The sequence below is a fragment of the Geospiza fortis genome, unplaced genomic scaffold (assembly GCF_000277835.1).
Source record: "Geospiza fortis unplaced genomic scaffold, GeoFor_1.0 scaffold130, whole genome shotgun sequence".
NCBI lineage: Eukaryota > Metazoa > Chordata > Aves > Passeriformes > Thraupidae > Geospiza > Geospiza fortis.
The window spans coordinates 6,112,271-6,126,956 of NW_005054300.1; the positions used below are offsets into that span (position 1 = coordinate 6,112,271).

The 14,686-nt window shown below is 62.7% G+C and overlaps 4 protein-coding genes across 4 annotated transcripts; 3 read left to right on the top strand and 1 right to left on the bottom strand.

Annotated features, from left to right (window-relative positions):
• The first annotated feature begins 2,814 nt into the window (after nt 1–2,814).
• On the top strand, nt 2,815–4,090 carry UBTD1 (ubiquitin domain containing 1). The gene is made up of 2 exons (XM_014309578.2): nt 2,815–3,046; nt 3,264–4,090. Exons 1-2 carry the CDS (start codon nt 2,872–2,874, stop codon nt 3,647–3,649), a joined length of 561 nt encoding a protein of 186 aa, XP_014165053.1. The 5' UTR covers nt 2,815–2,871; the 3' UTR covers nt 3,650–4,090.
• A 1,344-nt stretch (nt 4,091–5,434) lies between these two features.
• On the top strand, nt 5,435–7,931 carry ANKRD2 (ankyrin repeat domain 2). The gene is made up of 9 exons (XM_031061511.1): nt 5,435–5,503; nt 5,896–6,009; nt 6,088–6,249; nt 6,435–6,542; nt 6,720–6,818; nt 7,048–7,146; nt 7,269–7,367; nt 7,639–7,737; nt 7,827–7,931. Exons 1-9 carry the CDS (start codon nt 5,435–5,437, stop codon nt 7,929–7,931), a joined length of 954 nt encoding a protein of 317 aa, XP_030917371.1.
• A 911-nt stretch (nt 7,932–8,842) lies between these two features.
• On the top strand, nt 8,843–11,471 carry HOGA1 (4-hydroxy-2-oxoglutarate aldolase 1). The gene is made up of 7 exons (XM_005416429.1): nt 8,843–9,071; nt 9,625–9,753; nt 9,840–9,967; nt 10,077–10,211; nt 10,384–10,480; nt 10,619–10,752; nt 11,322–11,471. Exons 1-7 carry the CDS (start codon nt 8,843–8,845, stop codon nt 11,469–11,471), a joined length of 1,002 nt encoding a protein of 333 aa, XP_005416486.1.
• A 337-nt stretch (nt 11,472–11,808) lies between these two features.
• Nucleotides 11,809–14,381, bottom strand: MORN4 (MORN repeat containing 4). Its single transcript, XM_005416430.3, has 4 exons — nt 13,606–14,381; nt 13,364–13,478; nt 13,169–13,278; nt 11,809–13,052 (listed from the first exon to the last, which is right to left on the bottom strand). Exons 1-4 carry the CDS (start codon nt 14,000–14,002, stop codon nt 12,904–12,906), a joined length of 771 nt encoding a protein of 256 aa, XP_005416487.2. The 5' UTR covers nt 14,003–14,381; the 3' UTR covers nt 11,809–12,903.
• Nucleotides 14,382–14,686: the final 305 nt, after the last annotated feature.

The following is a 14,686-nucleotide window of genomic DNA, read 5'->3' on the forward strand; positions in this document are numbered from 1 at the left end:
GCCGTGCCGGGCTCCCGGTGTGCCAACCTGCCCCGGGATGCCCTGCTGGTATGGATTGGGGTGATAGCTGCCCCACCCCCGACTCACCTTGCCTCCCAGGAGTGCCTTCTTGCGGGTATCCGTGAGGCCTGGGGTTCCTGGCTGACTGTTCCCTCAGCTTGGTGGCATGTGGGGCCGTTGTCATTGCATTGTGGCTCAGGCTGCTGTGATGGGGGGTGGGGTCAGATCCCAACATCTGGATCTGCGCGATCCCCTCCCGTGCCGGGCAACAGCTGGCTGCAGAGCCTGTGTCTCCATCCCCACTTGCTCTCCTGGGATGGCTCATGGTCCCTTCCTGGTATACTGCTGGAGTCGCTGCTGCTGCTTTCTTCCAGTATGTGTCTTCCTGGGAGAGCAGGGCTGTCCCTGCTGCAGCTCAGAGAGCAGGGCTGCCCTGGCTGGTTCCTGCCTTTTGGTTCCACCAGCCCGTAGGAGCTGCTCAGCAGGTGATGGGGAATGAAGCAAGGCTACAGCCGCTCTCACCGGCAGTATGGGGACACTGCCCTGGGCCAGCAGGTCCCAGTACACGAGGACCTACCATCAGTGGGGAGAGGGGCTCTGCCTGCCCACCTCTGCTGCCACAGGGGCCCTGCTAAGCAGCCCACCTGCCTGACGAGCTCCTGCCCTGGTTGGGGCTTGTTGTGACCCCCTGTGGAGGGGTCCTTTGAGGACTCCTGGCAGCAGGTGACAGCATTGTCCCTGGTGTGGCCAGCTTACCACAGCAGGACCTGGGGATGTCCGTGGCACGCAGCATCGCAGCCCTGCCTGGCTCGGGAGTGGACCAGCCAGCACTGCTGGAAGCAGTGGTGTGTGCCTTCTGGGTGACATCTTCTCTGGGGGCCTCCAGGACCTGTCAGCTGGGGCTGCCTAAGGCTCCTGCAGGCAGGGAGCAAGCCCAGGGCAGGGAAGCCTTTGGGTCACATCCTCCTGCCTGGGGGTCCCTCAGCGGGGCACCATGGGGGCTGAGCCACAGGCAGGGTGCTGCAGGCACAGGGCAGGAGGAGCAGGCTGCCAGCCAGATCCTGTTGGCTCGAGGCCGGGCACAGAGAGCGGATGGACCTGTCTGGTGGTGCTGCCGTGGAGACTTGCACAAGGGGCTAGGAATAGAGCAGCAGGAGGTGATTAGAAGGTGCAGGCCCAGCTGGGCGGTAGCAATAAATAGACTGGGCTTAAGCCCCTGCCTACCTGGGCAAGGCTGCTGGGCATGTCTGTACACACGAGGCAACCACAGCCGACCCCCACAGCTCCAGTCCTGCCACCTCTCCTGGACCAGCCTCTTCCCTTTGTTGCAAGCAGAGCTGGGGGAATGGTGCTGACTGGGAGTGCTGGCCAGGAGTCCTGGCTGTGAGAACATGAGCCCCAGCCTGGTGGCCATAGCAGCGTGGGGACACGATCCCAGACATGTCCTTCAGGCTGGCTGTGGACACTTCTCTGCTGCCCTCCTGGGGCAGGCGTTGCCTCTGACCTTGCCATGTCCTGTGGTGCTGCAAATCCCTGTGGCCCAGCACGGTGACTGCTGAATCGGCAGCGCTGGCTGCAGCCGGCTGCCCTTGCTGCTCCGGAGCTGTGGGCAGGATGCTGCCTGCCAGGGAGCCTTGGTGCCCAGCCCCGGGGTGGCTGAGCACCTCTGCCCCTTGGGCACCCCTGAGGTGGGTGCTGCTGGGAGGCAGATGCTGGCTCCAGTGGTCTTGGGCAGGGTGAGGCAGGGCTGGTACAATCAAAAAGGTCCTGTAGTGCTGTGTGTCAGCACACACTTGCTCAGGAGCAGCTGCCTGGGGAGCTTGGCTCAGCCACAGCTGGCGGTGGTGGCTGTCCCCAATGGCTGGGCTGTGTGGCATCACCTTGCCTGGCAGGTCCCTGTGTGGGAACAGGCATCTTCCTGCCCAGCTGGAGCCTCACTTTCCCCTCATCCTGTCCCCACAGGAGGGGCGCTGCCTGGCCAGCTCAGGGTGTGGGGTGACAGGAAGGAGCTGTTATCATTCATTGTCCCCAGCTCAGCTGGGCGTGACAACAACTCCTTCCTGCCCCACGTGTCCGGCCTGGCTGTGGGACCGGTGGGACAGGGCTGTTCCCACAGGGCCACAGCCCAGTGTGGTGAAGGCATGGTGCCTGTGTGGACTGGCATTGGGGTGGCTCAGATCCCTGGGCAGTGCTGGCTGCTGAAGGTCTGTGGGGACGTGGCTAGGGGCTGTTTTGGGGAGAGCCAGCTCAGTTCAGCCCATTGCTGGGGCACCTGCAGTCTGGCAGCGATGCCCTCTGTCCCCCTGGTGCCCGGGACGCTGTGTGCCTGCTATCCTGCCTGCAGCTGGTCCCTGTCATCCCAGGGTGGGCACAGGGGACAGTGAAGTCCTGACCTCCCTTTGCTGCAGCTCAGCCTCTGTAATCCCCTTCTCGTTCCGACTCACCAGCTTATTTCCTGGCTAATTCCTCCAGCTATAAATACTGCGCTGCCTCAGAGGGCCCCAAGGCCCTGTGGCTACCCTAAGGGGCAGCTGCTGGTCCCCCAAGCAAGGAAGCAAGAGCCCTTGTCCCCCCTGGGGGCAAAGGGTGTCACTTGGGGGAGCAACTGCCGTGGGGCCAGTGGGATGTTGGGCCAGGCTCGCTTAGGCCAGCTACCCCTGGCTACACTGGGGGCTGTTGTTCACTGGACAGGGTGATCCCTCAGACCCTTACTGGGGTGCAGGAGGTCTCCAGAAAGAACCTGTGGTTGTGGGGAGGTGGAGGGCTCAAGACCCGAGGGGGAACCCTGTCCTTTGGCTGAGTATCCCCCTGTCTGCAGGCCGCAATGAGCCCCTGAAGAAGGAGTGTCCCAAGTGGAAGAGTGACTACCCCATGACAGACGGGCAGCTGCGCAGCAAGCGGGACGAGTTTTGGGACACAGCACCAGCCTTTGAAGGCCGCAAGGAGATCTGGGATGCCCTGAAGGCAGCTGCTTATGCTGTAGAAGCCAATGACCACAGTCTGGCCCAGGCCATCCTCGATGGAGCCAGCATCACCCTGCCCCATGGTGAGGGTCAGCACTGGGGGTTTGGGTGGGGTGTGTGCTGAGTACCCCATATCTGTGCACATGGGGCTCCCAGGCTGGAGTAGAAAGGGGCTCCCATGGGCCATCCAGAGCCCAGGCGAGAAAGGGAGGCTGTGCCACGCTGCTTGAGGTGTCCCTGTCCCCATTTGAGTGGTCCATGGCGATGCCCACCCTTAGCATCTTATCCTGCTGTCCCCAGGGTCTCTGACGGAGTGCTATGATGAGCTGGGCAACCGGTACCAGCTGCCCGTCTACTGCCTGGCACCCCCGGTCAACCTGATCCTGGAGCGCAGCGAGGAGGAGGCGGTGGAGCCGGCCGAGCCGCCGCCCCACGCCCGGCGGGAGTTCACCCTCAAGGTGCGCCTCTCCACCGGCAAGGACCTGCGCCTCAGCGCCAGCATGAGCGACACCATCGGGCAGCTGAAGAAGCAGCTGCAGGCACAGGAGGGCATTGACCTGGCCTGGCAGCGCTGGTTCTTCTCAGGCAAGCTGCTCACCGACCGCACGCGACTGCAGGAGACCAAGATCCAGAAGGATTTTGTTGTGCAAGTGATTGTCAACCAGCCCCTTCCACCCAGGAACTGAGCCACCCGCTACTGGTTGAGGGGAGAGGGCAGGGGCCTGGGGGACAGTGGCACCTCTGGGGATTCCCTGTGCTGTGTTCTGGCCCACCCGGAGCTGGTCCTGCTCCCCCCTGAGGCTGCCACACAGGTGACCCCCCAGGAAGGTCTGCATGGGGCTGTGCCACCACGGTGGCTCTCCTTGGCCGGGGACACGGGCAGGCGCCGTGTTTGCTGAAGGAGGTTCGAGACCAAATGTCTCTGGGGCTGGGGCTCCTCTGCCAGGCTGTGCCGGCAGCGAGAGGCTGTGACCCACTGGGCTCTGGCTTCCCCCTGGCCAGGAGACCCGTGGGGTGCTGGGCTGGGTGGAGATGTCTCCCCTCTGTACATAGTCTGTATTTATCAATAAAGCCTTTTCATCCTTCCTCTGGCCTTGGGGACAGGCTGGAGGGGGCTGTAACCCATAGCCATGGGTGGTCCCTGTGCCTGTCCTGTATCTGCTCCCATGTCAGAATGGACACAGGGTGGTCAAGAGTAGCCTGGATACCCTGGCTCTGCTCCCTAATGCCACTCTGACCCTGTTCTGCCAGCCCTGGCTGTTTGCTTGCCAGGACCCTTTCTCTGTATTGTCCCACTGTCATTCCAGCTGCTTCTTAGCGTGGGATCACCACCTCCCTTTCCTGGTGCTTCCCCTCTAGAGGTTTAAGCTTGTGTCTGCCCTTGAACTATGTGGGACAGTCCGTGGAGGGGAACAGTCCCAAGACTACCTTCATGGCCACCATGGCCTGCCCTGGTGAAAATAGTGTCCTTCTGCTGTGGGAGGCTGTCACACCCACGGGACAGGGCATGCCAGGATGTCCCTGGGAACTGCCCAGGAGGGTGACAGTGACGTGTGGCTGTCTGTCCCTCCCCCAGGTCCTGTGCTGGTGGACAGTGCCCAGCGCATTAACTGTCCCAGCACAAGGCAGTGTTGGCCTCACCTTACAAGGGAGGAGTTCTCAGGAGGGTTGAACAATGTTCCTGCTGCCGGGAATAGCTGCCAGCTCTGCCTGTTGGCCCCACATGAGGCCACTCTCCTCCTGCCAGCCTGCCATGTGCTGTGGGGGAGGCCAGGCAGCCTTGGGTACCTTGGCAGCGCTGCTCAGAATGTTCCACACCTGAGGTCATCCTCTAAAGCAGCACAGAGGGGCTGTGACTCCTGGCATCCCATGCTGCCTGCTGCTGGCTGAGACTTGAGAGGACCCATTGCCTCCCTTTGGGGTGGGCAGGCCCCCCCAGGCCCCCACCCTACCCAAGGTGCCAGGGACCCTCGGGCAATGTTGGTGGCTGCTGCAGCATCTGATGGGACAGAGATGGGAGCCATGGGAGCATCTTGCTTGCCCAGGGTGGGTGGCACAGGCATAGGTGCCATGCCAATGGGATGACCCTGGATCATGTCCCTGTAGTGCTGAGCCTCTCTTGACTGGCTGTCACAGGTTCTGCACACCACAACTCCCTGTAACAAGCACAGATGTCCTGGTCAACCCAGGGTGTGTGTGGTGGGGGGGGGCTCTTTAAGAGAGTGTGGGGCTGGAGAGGTGAGTCAGGGCCAGAAAGCAGGAGGGTGAGCTCATGGCAAAGCTGCCCCAGGCACCTGGAGCAGCCACAGCTGTTGGTGCCCTTGGGCTGTGGGACAGAGGGGCCAGCAGCATAAAGCCCCACGGCCAGCAAAGCCGCCGGCAGCACCGGGAGCCAGGACTGGGAACTCCCTGCCCGTGGTAGCAAGAAGAAGAGGACACATCCTGCACAGGACTGTGCACTGCAGGCAGCCATGGAGCTGGATGTGGAACGGGCCAAGGAGCTCATCGAGCAGAAGCTGGCAGAGGAGGAGAAGGAGGAGGTGGGTCCACAGGGCAGGGGAACGTTCCTGGGCTGTAGTAGGAACCCCCATTGTACTCTGTCCATCCTTAGGGACCTGGATGTGAGGAGGCTGGCACCGACCTTGCCATCCTGGGGGATATATGAATGTGTCCAAGGGCTCTCAGGGGGATCAAGTTCCCAAGTTCCCAGCAGCTCTAGCCCATGGGGCAGGACTGAGCAGCCGGCAGGTGCCCAGCTTACCAGGCAGGGTGGGCAGGCAAGCTCAATCCCGAGGGCTGCCAAGCAGCCCGCAGACCTCAGCGGCGAGTGGAGCCATGCCCAGAGCCACCTTCCCCGTCAGGCTGAGGATGGAGGCAGTGGGGCTGCTCTGTGCCCAGACAAGACCATGCAGCACCCGCTGTGCCTGTGCAGAAACTGAAAGGGGATGGACCACGGGAGCCGCCGGCCGTGGAGCGGATGAACACGCCTGAGCTGGAGGAGGAGAAACGCCGTGGGCCCAGGAACTGGGGCCTTGAGGCCATCAAGGTGAGTGGGCTGGGCTACAGGGTGGCCAGGGGTGGCTGGTCACAGACAAGTCAAACGGGGCACTGTGTGTGTCGGCAGGGCCAGGAGAAGGTGCGGAGGAGTTCAGTGGATCTGAGGCGGGAGATCATCGACGTGGGGAGCATCCAACGGCTCATCGAGCTCCGCAAGCAGCGCCGGCAGCGCCGGGCAGAGCGGGCAGCCACCCCTGAGCCCACTCCATCACCTGAGCCCCTGGAGATTGTACGTCAGGGGTCCCAAGGTGTGGGAGGGGGCTGCTGGGCTAGGGGCTGGACCACCCACAGGCCAGCCCCCAGGTCACCCTGCCACTCAGAGACCTCCCTGGGGAAGCAGGGCAGGGGGCCCCCATGTTGTGCCCTCTCCTGCGCCCCTGTGCTGCCCCAGCCCTGAGCCTGTGCCATTGTCAGGATGGTCCTGTGGAGCCAGAGACCTTCCTGCGAGCTGCTGTCCAGGGCAAGATGCACATCATTGAGAAGTTTCTGGCAGATGGAGGCTCCCCCGACACTTGTGATGAGGTAGCATCCCTGGCAGCCACTGGTTGCCTCCTGGCCTGTTGCATGCCACCAAGGCCTGCAGCCATGCCCCACCGTGCCTGCGGTGAGGGCTGGGACCCTTGGGACAGGGCTGGAGGTACAGCCAGACTGGGCAGGGGAGGATGCATCCCTCTGCCAATGTGCCACCCTGTCCCGCAGTTCCACCGCACAGCCCTGCACCGCTCCTCGCTGGAGGGACACATGGAAATCCTGCAGAAACTGCTGGACACTGGGGCCACTGTTGACTTCAGGGACCGGGTGAGGCTGGATTCTGCTTCCAGCTGCATGCTGGTCTGAGCATCTGGGTGTGTTGCAGCCAGAACTACAGCAGGACTGGGGACTCTGCAGTGGGGCAGTGCTGTCCCCATCATGAAGGTGGCTGCAGGCAGGGCTCTGCCAGTTCAGCTCCAGCACGGGGACCTGCTGGGGCAGGGGACAGGCACAGGGTAGGGGTGTCCCCCACCATGACACAGCACTGTATGTCCAGCTGGACTGCACAGCCGTGCACTGGGCCTGCCGGGGTGGGCACCTGGATGCTGTCAAGCTGCTGCAGGACCGTGGGGCAGACCTCAATGTGAAGGACAAGGTGAGCAGGGCAGAGCAGGTCACAGGGCAGGGGCATACCCTGGAGTACCAGAGCTGACCCTCTGTTGGGTTAGCAGGTGTGGGTGCTGATCCCCCCTGATGTCCATCTCACCCCCCCTCAAGCTGCTCAGCACACCCCTTCACGTGGCCACCCGAACCGGACACCTTGACATCGTGGAGCATCTCATCCACTGCGGGGTGGATATCAATGCCCCAGACAGGGTGAGTGCTGCAGCCATCCAGGCATCACTGGGGGCAACACTGATCCCCCTCCCTTTGCTGACCCTCCAAGGGCTTCCAGCACCCACAGTGGGGCACATCTGGACACACACATCCCTGCCCCAGGGTGGTTGCAGCCACAGCCAAGTCTAGGACAGGAATGGTCCCCTTTGTGTGGAGACTGGTGTGCTGGGGACTGAGGAGCAGTGCTGGGGACAAGCAGAGGGTCCATGTCCCTGGACCACACTCTCCAGTGAAGCTGTGTCTCTCACAGGAGGGTGACACAGCGCTGCATGATGCCACACGGCTCAGTCGCTACAAGATCATCAAAACGCTGATCCTGCACGGGGCTGACATGATGGCCAAGAATGAGGTGAGTGTGTGGGGCCAGCTCCGAGGCCATTTCCTGCCCCACCCTGTTGCACCACCCTGTGCCCAGCCTCTCTCTGCCCACTCTTGCAGGCTGGCAAGACCCCAACAGACCTGGTGCAGCAGTGGCAGGTGGACACACGCCAGGCGCTGGAGACCAAGGAGCAGCCGCAGGGGGAGATGGAGGTTCCTGCATGATGGCACCAGGCAGGGACCAGCGGCTGGGCCCAGCTCCAAGGAGCAAGATCCAGACAAGGCTCGTCTGTGTCAATAAAAGTCAGCAAAGAGCAGCATTTGGCTCCAGGGGGCTTTGGGGTTGGGCAGCCTGCATCAGTGTTGATGGGCCTGGGGAATCTGGGTTATCCTGAGAGCAGGGTTATCTGGCAGCACAATGAGCCCTGCCTCCTATCACTAGGACTCAAGTATTGGTGGCACCAAGTGGTTCAAGGGCAGGACTCCTCGCTGCAGGAGTCCTGATTGCTCACAGTCTTACAAAGTCCCACCTGGGCAAGCTCAGGGAAAAAAAAATCATGGAGGACAGCTCAACCTGAGTCCATGTTGTGCTGGAGGCTGGGGCTGTGCCAGAGAGCAGCAGCTATACCCGTGCTGGACAGCCACTCTGTGGGGTTGGATGGCTTCTTGTCCTTCTGCCTTTCCTGCTGCAGCCGTCCCCAGGGACACGTGCTCCCTCTGCACACCTGCTGAGTGCAGTGCTCACTGCTCCCTACATGGAAATGCTCACACTCACCCGTTTACAGGAGACTCTACACTGACAGCTGGATCAGGTGATCCCTGACCAAAGCCCTGGGACTGTTTGCAATACCTGGTCCCTCGCTGGCCTTGCAGCCCAGCCCTGTACGAGGCAGAGGGATGGCTGCCAGGGTTGGCAAGCAGAAGGGAAAGCTACGGCCGCGGTGGCCAAAGCTCACGGGCCTGAGGAGGCGTTGAGCTCCTTGGAGCCATCTCCTGGAGGGGGAAAAACATCCTGAGCTCATCTGGTGCCACCCCCCATGTCACCTGCCCAGCAGGGTCGCGGGTCCCTCACGTGTCCCGTCAAACATTAACAGCCCCTCGGCGCGGCAGAGCCGGCGGCAGCAGCAGCAGGCACCATGGCACTCAGCACCCGCCTGGCCGCCTCCCTCCGGCCCGCCCTGGCAGCTCTGCGCCGGGCAGCCCCCAGGCACTGCCGGGGGCTCAGCACCCCGCAGGGATCAGAGCTCTCATTCAATCTCGGGGGCATCTTCCCACCGCTCGCCACCCCTTTCTCGCCCACACAGGAGGTGGACTATGGCCAGCTGGAGGGGAACCTGCGCCGCTACGCCCGCATCCCCTTCCGAGGTAAGCGCTGCCCCTGTCCTCCTCCGTGCCGACTCCCGCCCCATCCCCGCCTGGCACAGAGGCTGTGCGGGCAGCCTGCCAGCTTCCCAAGGGTGCTCAGCCTCTAGCTGGACTTTGCTCCGTGGCTCGGGTCACCCACCTGGGGCCCTCTGCATGGCACGTGCCCAGGCACACGAGTGTGTCCTTGCACACCCCCAGCACACGCCAGCACGGGCTTGCACACACGCTCCACACATGTGCAGGCCTGAACCTATGCAATGCCCTCCTGTGCACACTCTGAAAAATTCATGGGATATGTATCTGTCGATTGCCAGGGATGGATAGATGATAGGAGAGGAGCTGCAGCCTCACAAGGATGATCCCCAGAGCGTCCTCTCTTCTGACCAGGAGGCTGGGACTGCAAGGACATAGGCAGGAGCGGGCACACTGTGGGCTGTGGAGCTCTGCCTGGGTGCCAGCAGCAAAGAAGGGAGTGAGAGTAATGTGGATCCCTGACAGTCCTAGCACTCTTCTCCTGTGCCTGAGCCCTGCCCTCCCCACGTTTATGTTCCAGGGCTGGTGGCACTGGGCTCCAACGGGGAGTATCCGTACCTGGCATCCCGTGAGAGGGTGGAGGTGGTGAGCTGCGTGCGCCGGGCTCTGCCCAGGGACCGCTTGCTGCTGGCTGGCTCGGGCTGTGAATGTGAGTGCCTGTGTGGGCAGCGTGGGGGGCAGTGCGGGGCCCTGTGTCCGCCCTGGACACCCCTCACCCCTTTGCCTCCTCCCCAGCCACCCAGGCCACCATCGAGCTGACAGTCAGCATGGCAGAGGCGGGGGCTGACGTGGCGCTGGTAGTGACACCCTGCTATTACCGGGGGGCCATGACCACTGCTGCCCTGATCCATCACTACACAGAGGTGAGCCCGTCCAGTGCCTGCCAGCCAGCCCAGCTGGGGCAGCAGGTTACACACGTCCAATGTGTCCCCAGCCCACCCCAGGTACTGAAATGTGTCTGGCTGCCCGCAGGTTGGCGATGCATCCCCCATCCCTGTGGTGCTGTACAGTGTCCCTGCCAACACCGGCCTGGACCTGCCCATGGAGGCTGTCATCACCCTGGCTCAGCACCCCAACATCATTGGGATCAAGGACAGCGGTGGGGACGTGAGTGGGGCAGAACTTTCCCAGGGCTGCTTACCGCCAAAGGTGGACCTAAGCTGGGAATGGGGAACTGGAACCCACAGCCCTTCCCTGGACCCCAGGGCTGCCAGCAGGCACCCAGCAGCAAGGGGCACCGGGTGATGCCTGCCCCAGGGCATGGCATGTCTCTCCCCAGATCACCCGCATGGGGCTGATGGTCCACAAGACAAGGCAGGAGGATTTCCAGGTGCTGGCAGGATCAGCTGGCTTCCTGCTGGCAAGCTACACTGTGGGTAAGTGCAGCTGCCCAAACTTGCCTGGGGACACTGGCAGGGGACACTGCCTGGCAGGGGGAGGCAGGCAAGAGGCTGGGAGGTGCTGGCTAGGCACAGCATGCTGAGCTGGCTGCCACGGTGTCCTGGTGTCTCTAGGTGCCTCTGGGGGTGTGTGTGCCCTCGCCAATGTTCTGGGTGACCCATTGTGTCAGCTGGACCACCTGTGCCGCACGGGGCAGTGGCAGGAGGCCCGTGACCTGCAGCACCGCCTCATCGAGCCCAACACAGCGGTGAGCAGGCAGAACACCACGGGTGCTGAGGGGAGGGGTGCCAGGCATGACACAGGCAAAGAATGGAAGTCCCTTGGGCTGCAGGGCGTGGAGGGGTGGTTCAGGGGGACAGGATGGCCAGCAAGCCAAGACAGGCTGGAGGTGAGAAGGTGGGAAGTGCCAACACTGTCATGTTAAGGAACAGCTTGTCCACTGGCACCAGGCAGTGGTGCATGACCCTCCGTGAGAGCCTTGCTGGCTATTTATAGGCAGCAGTGTCTGTGGGGGAGAGCTGGTCTTTCCTGGGTCCCTCATCCCCTATGGAGGGGCCTGTCCTTGCTGCAAAGCCCAATGTGCCACAGAGCTCCTGTGGCATGTGGAGTCCTGGGTGGGTGTGCTCTGCCCCCCGACCCCACAGTGGGCACTTCATGGGGAGCTGCAGCCACCTCACACCCTGCCAGCCTTGCAGCCTTACATGGGGAGGACAGGAGTGATGGCAAGCAAAGGAACAGGGGGTGCACAGCAGAGCCCAGGGAGCATGCTGCCCCATGGGAGCCAGAAAGCCTCCATGCCCTCTCTCTGTCCCACAGGTCACCCGCCGGTTTGGGATCCCGGGGCTGAAGAAGGCCATGGAATGGTTTGGCTACTATGGAGGTCCCTGCCGTGCCCCCCTGGCCCCTCTGAGCCCTGCCCAGGTTGAAGAGCTGAGGAGCACCTTCAGTGCCAATGGCTGGTTGTGAGCTGTTCTCCATCTGCCCCTTCCCACACTGGGCAGGTACAGGAGTCAGGGACCCTGGGAACTGGGGACATCCTGGGGACGCTGGGAGGTGGCCAGGAGAAGGCTGCCATATTACTCTTCCCTGTTGGACAGGGCTGGACTGGGCAGATTGGGTAGAGGAGGGCAACCCCAAGCCAGCCTGCATCCCTGCCAGCCCCCAGGGACCTGCTGTCTTCACCTGGGAAGGGGTGGATCCTTGTGCCATGAATAAACCTGCAGTCTCCTCTTTGTGTCTGCAGCCCTGTCTGTGCAAGGTGCCCACTCCATCCCTGCTCCCAGCAAAAAAGACATGGCACGGGTGTTTGGCAACATGGTTTACTCAGCTGAGGCCTGTGCAGGCAGCAGCACAAGGCAGGGTCACAGCAAGGCACGGGACCTGGTGTGGGCAGAGACTGGCAGGGAGGCACAGCCCCTGCACTGGGCAGTGAGGGCTGCCGGGACCCCTGTGCCACAGCCAGCCAGACTGCACCGGGGGTGAAGGTGAGCATGCAGTGGGGAGGTGAAGGACGCTTGTGGGGGGCAAAATGGGGAACTGTGTGCCCCCTGCCTGCCCCTTCGCCATACCTCTATCCCTGCTCTGCCCAGGCCTCCTGCTCCAGCCCTGGCACTCCATGCAGCCCTGCTCATGTCCTCACTCCAGGCTTCAGCTGACCCTTCTCCTTGCTCACCAGTGCTGCCATCCTGACCAGCGTGCAGCAGACGTGCCAGGCTGGGCATTCCCCAGTCGCTCTTGGTGGGGATGCTGCTGCTGGTGTCCCCAAGGCAGTGGGTGGATGGGTGGATTGGCACAGGGATGAGGGGAACGCAGCCCATTGGCTGGCCTGAGAGCAGGCTGGGTTCTTTGGGGACAAAATGTCACCATACCCTGGGCATGCAGAGGGATGGCCAGTCACCCAGAGCTGAGGGTGCAGGCCACAGCATGCTCGGGGTGCCCACCCTGCCTCCAGGACCAGGGCAACAAAGTGAGCCAGGAGCTGCCCCTCTGGGGGCACGTGGTTCAGTCAGCAGCTTCCAGCCAAGGCACCCTGGCAGTGGGGTCAGAGACCAGCCTCAGCCCCCTGCTCCATCCTCTGAAGCTGGCTAGCAGCTGTAGTGGTCCACAGTCTTCCTGGGGGGAAGAGGGGCCAAACCCCTGTCACCCTGTCCTTCTGCTGCTCCAGCAGGTGCCAGGGCTACAGCCAGAAAGAGAAGGCACCATGGCTGCCCCAGGGCACTTGGGTGGAGAGCTGGGGGTCCCATCCCCTCCAGCGGCAGGGGTTTGGCAGGAGGACGCTTGGAGGGGACGAAGGGCAGGGAGGCACCCAGCAGTGCCACATCCCTTCTCCAGGGCCAGCAGGGCCAGCCAGTGCCCAAGTAGGGGGTCCCTGCTCTGGTGGGAGGGGATGCAGGCACCCTCACGCTGTCAGGCTGTGGGCAGACTTGGAGGCACCCTGGGCCCTCTGGATGATGGCCGTGCACTTCTCCCGCCGCAGCAGCTTGTTGTTCTCAAAGAATCCCTCATTGCGGGGCACGCCATGCGAGCCATCAGGGAAGGTCAGGAGACCTGGGGAGGGGAGGGAAGGGCTGGGAGTGAAGAGGCAGGGAGCTGCACCCACCGGGATGGGGCCAGGGAAGGAGGGATGAAGTGGGAGGTGCTGGAAGGGGCCGTGCAGCACTCACCGAAGCCGTACACGCGCCCGCCTTTGAACTCGCCCTCGAAGGTCATGTTGTCACAGCGGGTGAAGACTCCAACGCCATTGAACTTGCCCTGCACAAACTCCCCCTCGTACCTGTGTGGGAGGGTCTCCTGAGGCAGCAGCTCCCCACGGCAAGGGGGAATGCCCAGGGAGGTGTTTGCAGGAGCACCGTGCCCACCTGGAGCCGTCGGAGAAGGTGAGCACGCCGCAGCCGTGGAAGAGCCCGTTCTCAAAGTGCCCCACATAGGCAGTGCCATCAGCAAACGTCAGCTGCCCGATGCCGTGCCTGCGACCTGGGTGAGAGCAGAAACGGGCAGCACTGCACAGAGTGGGACCTGCCCCAGCGTGGAGCTGGGCAGAGATGTGGGGTTTGTTTGTCCCCCAGCATAGGTGGCACCTTTCCCTCCTGCCACATCTCACCTTCTTTCCACTCGCCGCGGTACTCCTCCCCGTTGGAGTAGGTGAAGGAGCCTTTGGTGAGGGTCATGGCAACAGCCTCCGGCACAGCAGGACAAGAGCTGGCAGGGAGAGGCACAGAGAGCTGCTGGGCAGGGAGGGCAGCTCGGTTTGCCCAGAGCCCTTGCATCCCTTGCCTGCCTGCCCTGGGGACAGCTCTGCTAGGGCACAGCACAGATGAGGAGGTGAGCCCAGGAGCACAGCTGCCCTGCCCAGGCTCTGAAACCCCAGCCGCCAGGTTCGGGTTGCTGCCCGCCCCACTGCAGGGCTCAGGGAGATGTGAGCCCACGGGGGTCACAGCCCTGTGAAATGTGAGTGAGTGGCAGGAAGGAGTGTGGCACGAACTGGCTGCCTCTGTCATGGCACTCCAGTAGAACCGCAGGGGTCCTGCACTGTGCAGGCTCAGGCCAGGAGCCGTTCTCAGCTTTGCTGAGGCAGTTCCAGACAGAAACAAGCATTTTGGAGAGGAGATGGATTTGCTGGATTGTGTTCAGGGGCAGTACCTCAGGAGAGGGAACAGTGAGCTTGTGGAGTTTCCAGATTCAGCATCAAGAATGGGCAGAGCCGGTTCACCTCCACGGATGAGGGGACCCTCCTCCCAAGAGGGACAGCAGAGATAGGATCCTGGGGCTTCAGGGCTTTGCTCAGCTATCCAGGCTTTGCAAATCTGCCTGCCAACAGCAAGCAGCCCCCGAAGCCCTGCACACCTCACAGAGCCCTGCCACGCAGCACAGCCCTCCCCAGCACACAGGGAAGGTACCAGAACAGAGACAGCCCCGCAGGTGGGCTGGGCGCTGCCTCTCCAGCAGCTGCCGGTGCAGCTCAGGCAGAGCCAGAGATGGGAAGGGGCTCCCAGCATCCAAGCGGGGTCTATCTGCTTACAGCCTGCTGCACATCACCCAAAAGGTGGGTACTGAACCACATGAACCAGCAGGAGGTGGCAAAACAGGAGCAAAACAGGAACTTGCCAGGGCTTTGTGTCAGAGAAATGACCCCAGCCCAGGCGAGCAACGACTGAACAGTGCTCTCTGCTGATGAGAGCGCA

Bases quoted from the DNA above. Each gene is read 5' to 3' on its own strand.
- UBTD1 (XM_014309578.2), top strand. From the start codon at position 2,872: ATGACAGACGGGCAGCTGCGCAGCAAGCGGGACGAGTTTTGGGACACA. The intron at 3,047-3,263 runs GTGAGGGTCAGC...TGCTGTCCCCAG, and splicing joins CAGCATCACCCTGCCCCATG to GGTCTCTGACGGAGTGCTAT.
- ANKRD2 (XM_031061511.1), top strand. From the start codon at position 5,435: ATGGAGCTGGATGTGGAACGGGCCAAGGAGCTCATCGAGCAGAAGCTG. The intron at 6,543-6,719 runs GTAGCATCCCTG...CCTGTCCCGCAG, and splicing joins CCCCCGACACTTGTGATGAG to TTCCACCGCACAGCCCTGCA. The intron at 7,147-7,268 runs GTGAGCAGGGCA...CCCCCCCTCAAG, and splicing joins ACCTCAATGTGAAGGACAAG to CTGCTCAGCACACCCCTTCA.
- HOGA1 (XM_005416429.1), top strand. From the start codon at position 8,843: ATGGCACTCAGCACCCGCCTGGCCGCCTCCCTCCGGCCCGCCCTGGCA. The intron at 9,968-10,076 runs GTGAGCCCGTCC...GGCTGCCCGCAG, and splicing joins TGATCCATCACTACACAGAG to GTTGGCGATGCATCCCCCAT. The intron at 10,753-11,321 runs GTGAGCAGGCAG...TCTGTCCCACAG, and splicing joins TCATCGAGCCCAACACAGCG to GTCACCCGCCGGTTTGGGAT.
- MORN4 (XM_005416430.3), bottom strand. From the start codon at position 14,002: ATGACAGAGGCAGCCAGTTCGTGCCACACTCCTTCCTGCCACTCACTC. The intron at 13,479-13,605 runs GTGAGATGTGGC...GCTCTCACCCAG, and splicing joins CCGCGGCGAGTGGAAAGAAG to GTCGCAGGCACGGCATCGGG. The intron at 13,279-13,363 runs GTGGGCACGGTG...CCTCCCACACAG, and splicing joins ACCTTCTCCGACGGCTCCAG to GTACGAGGGGGAGTTTGTGC.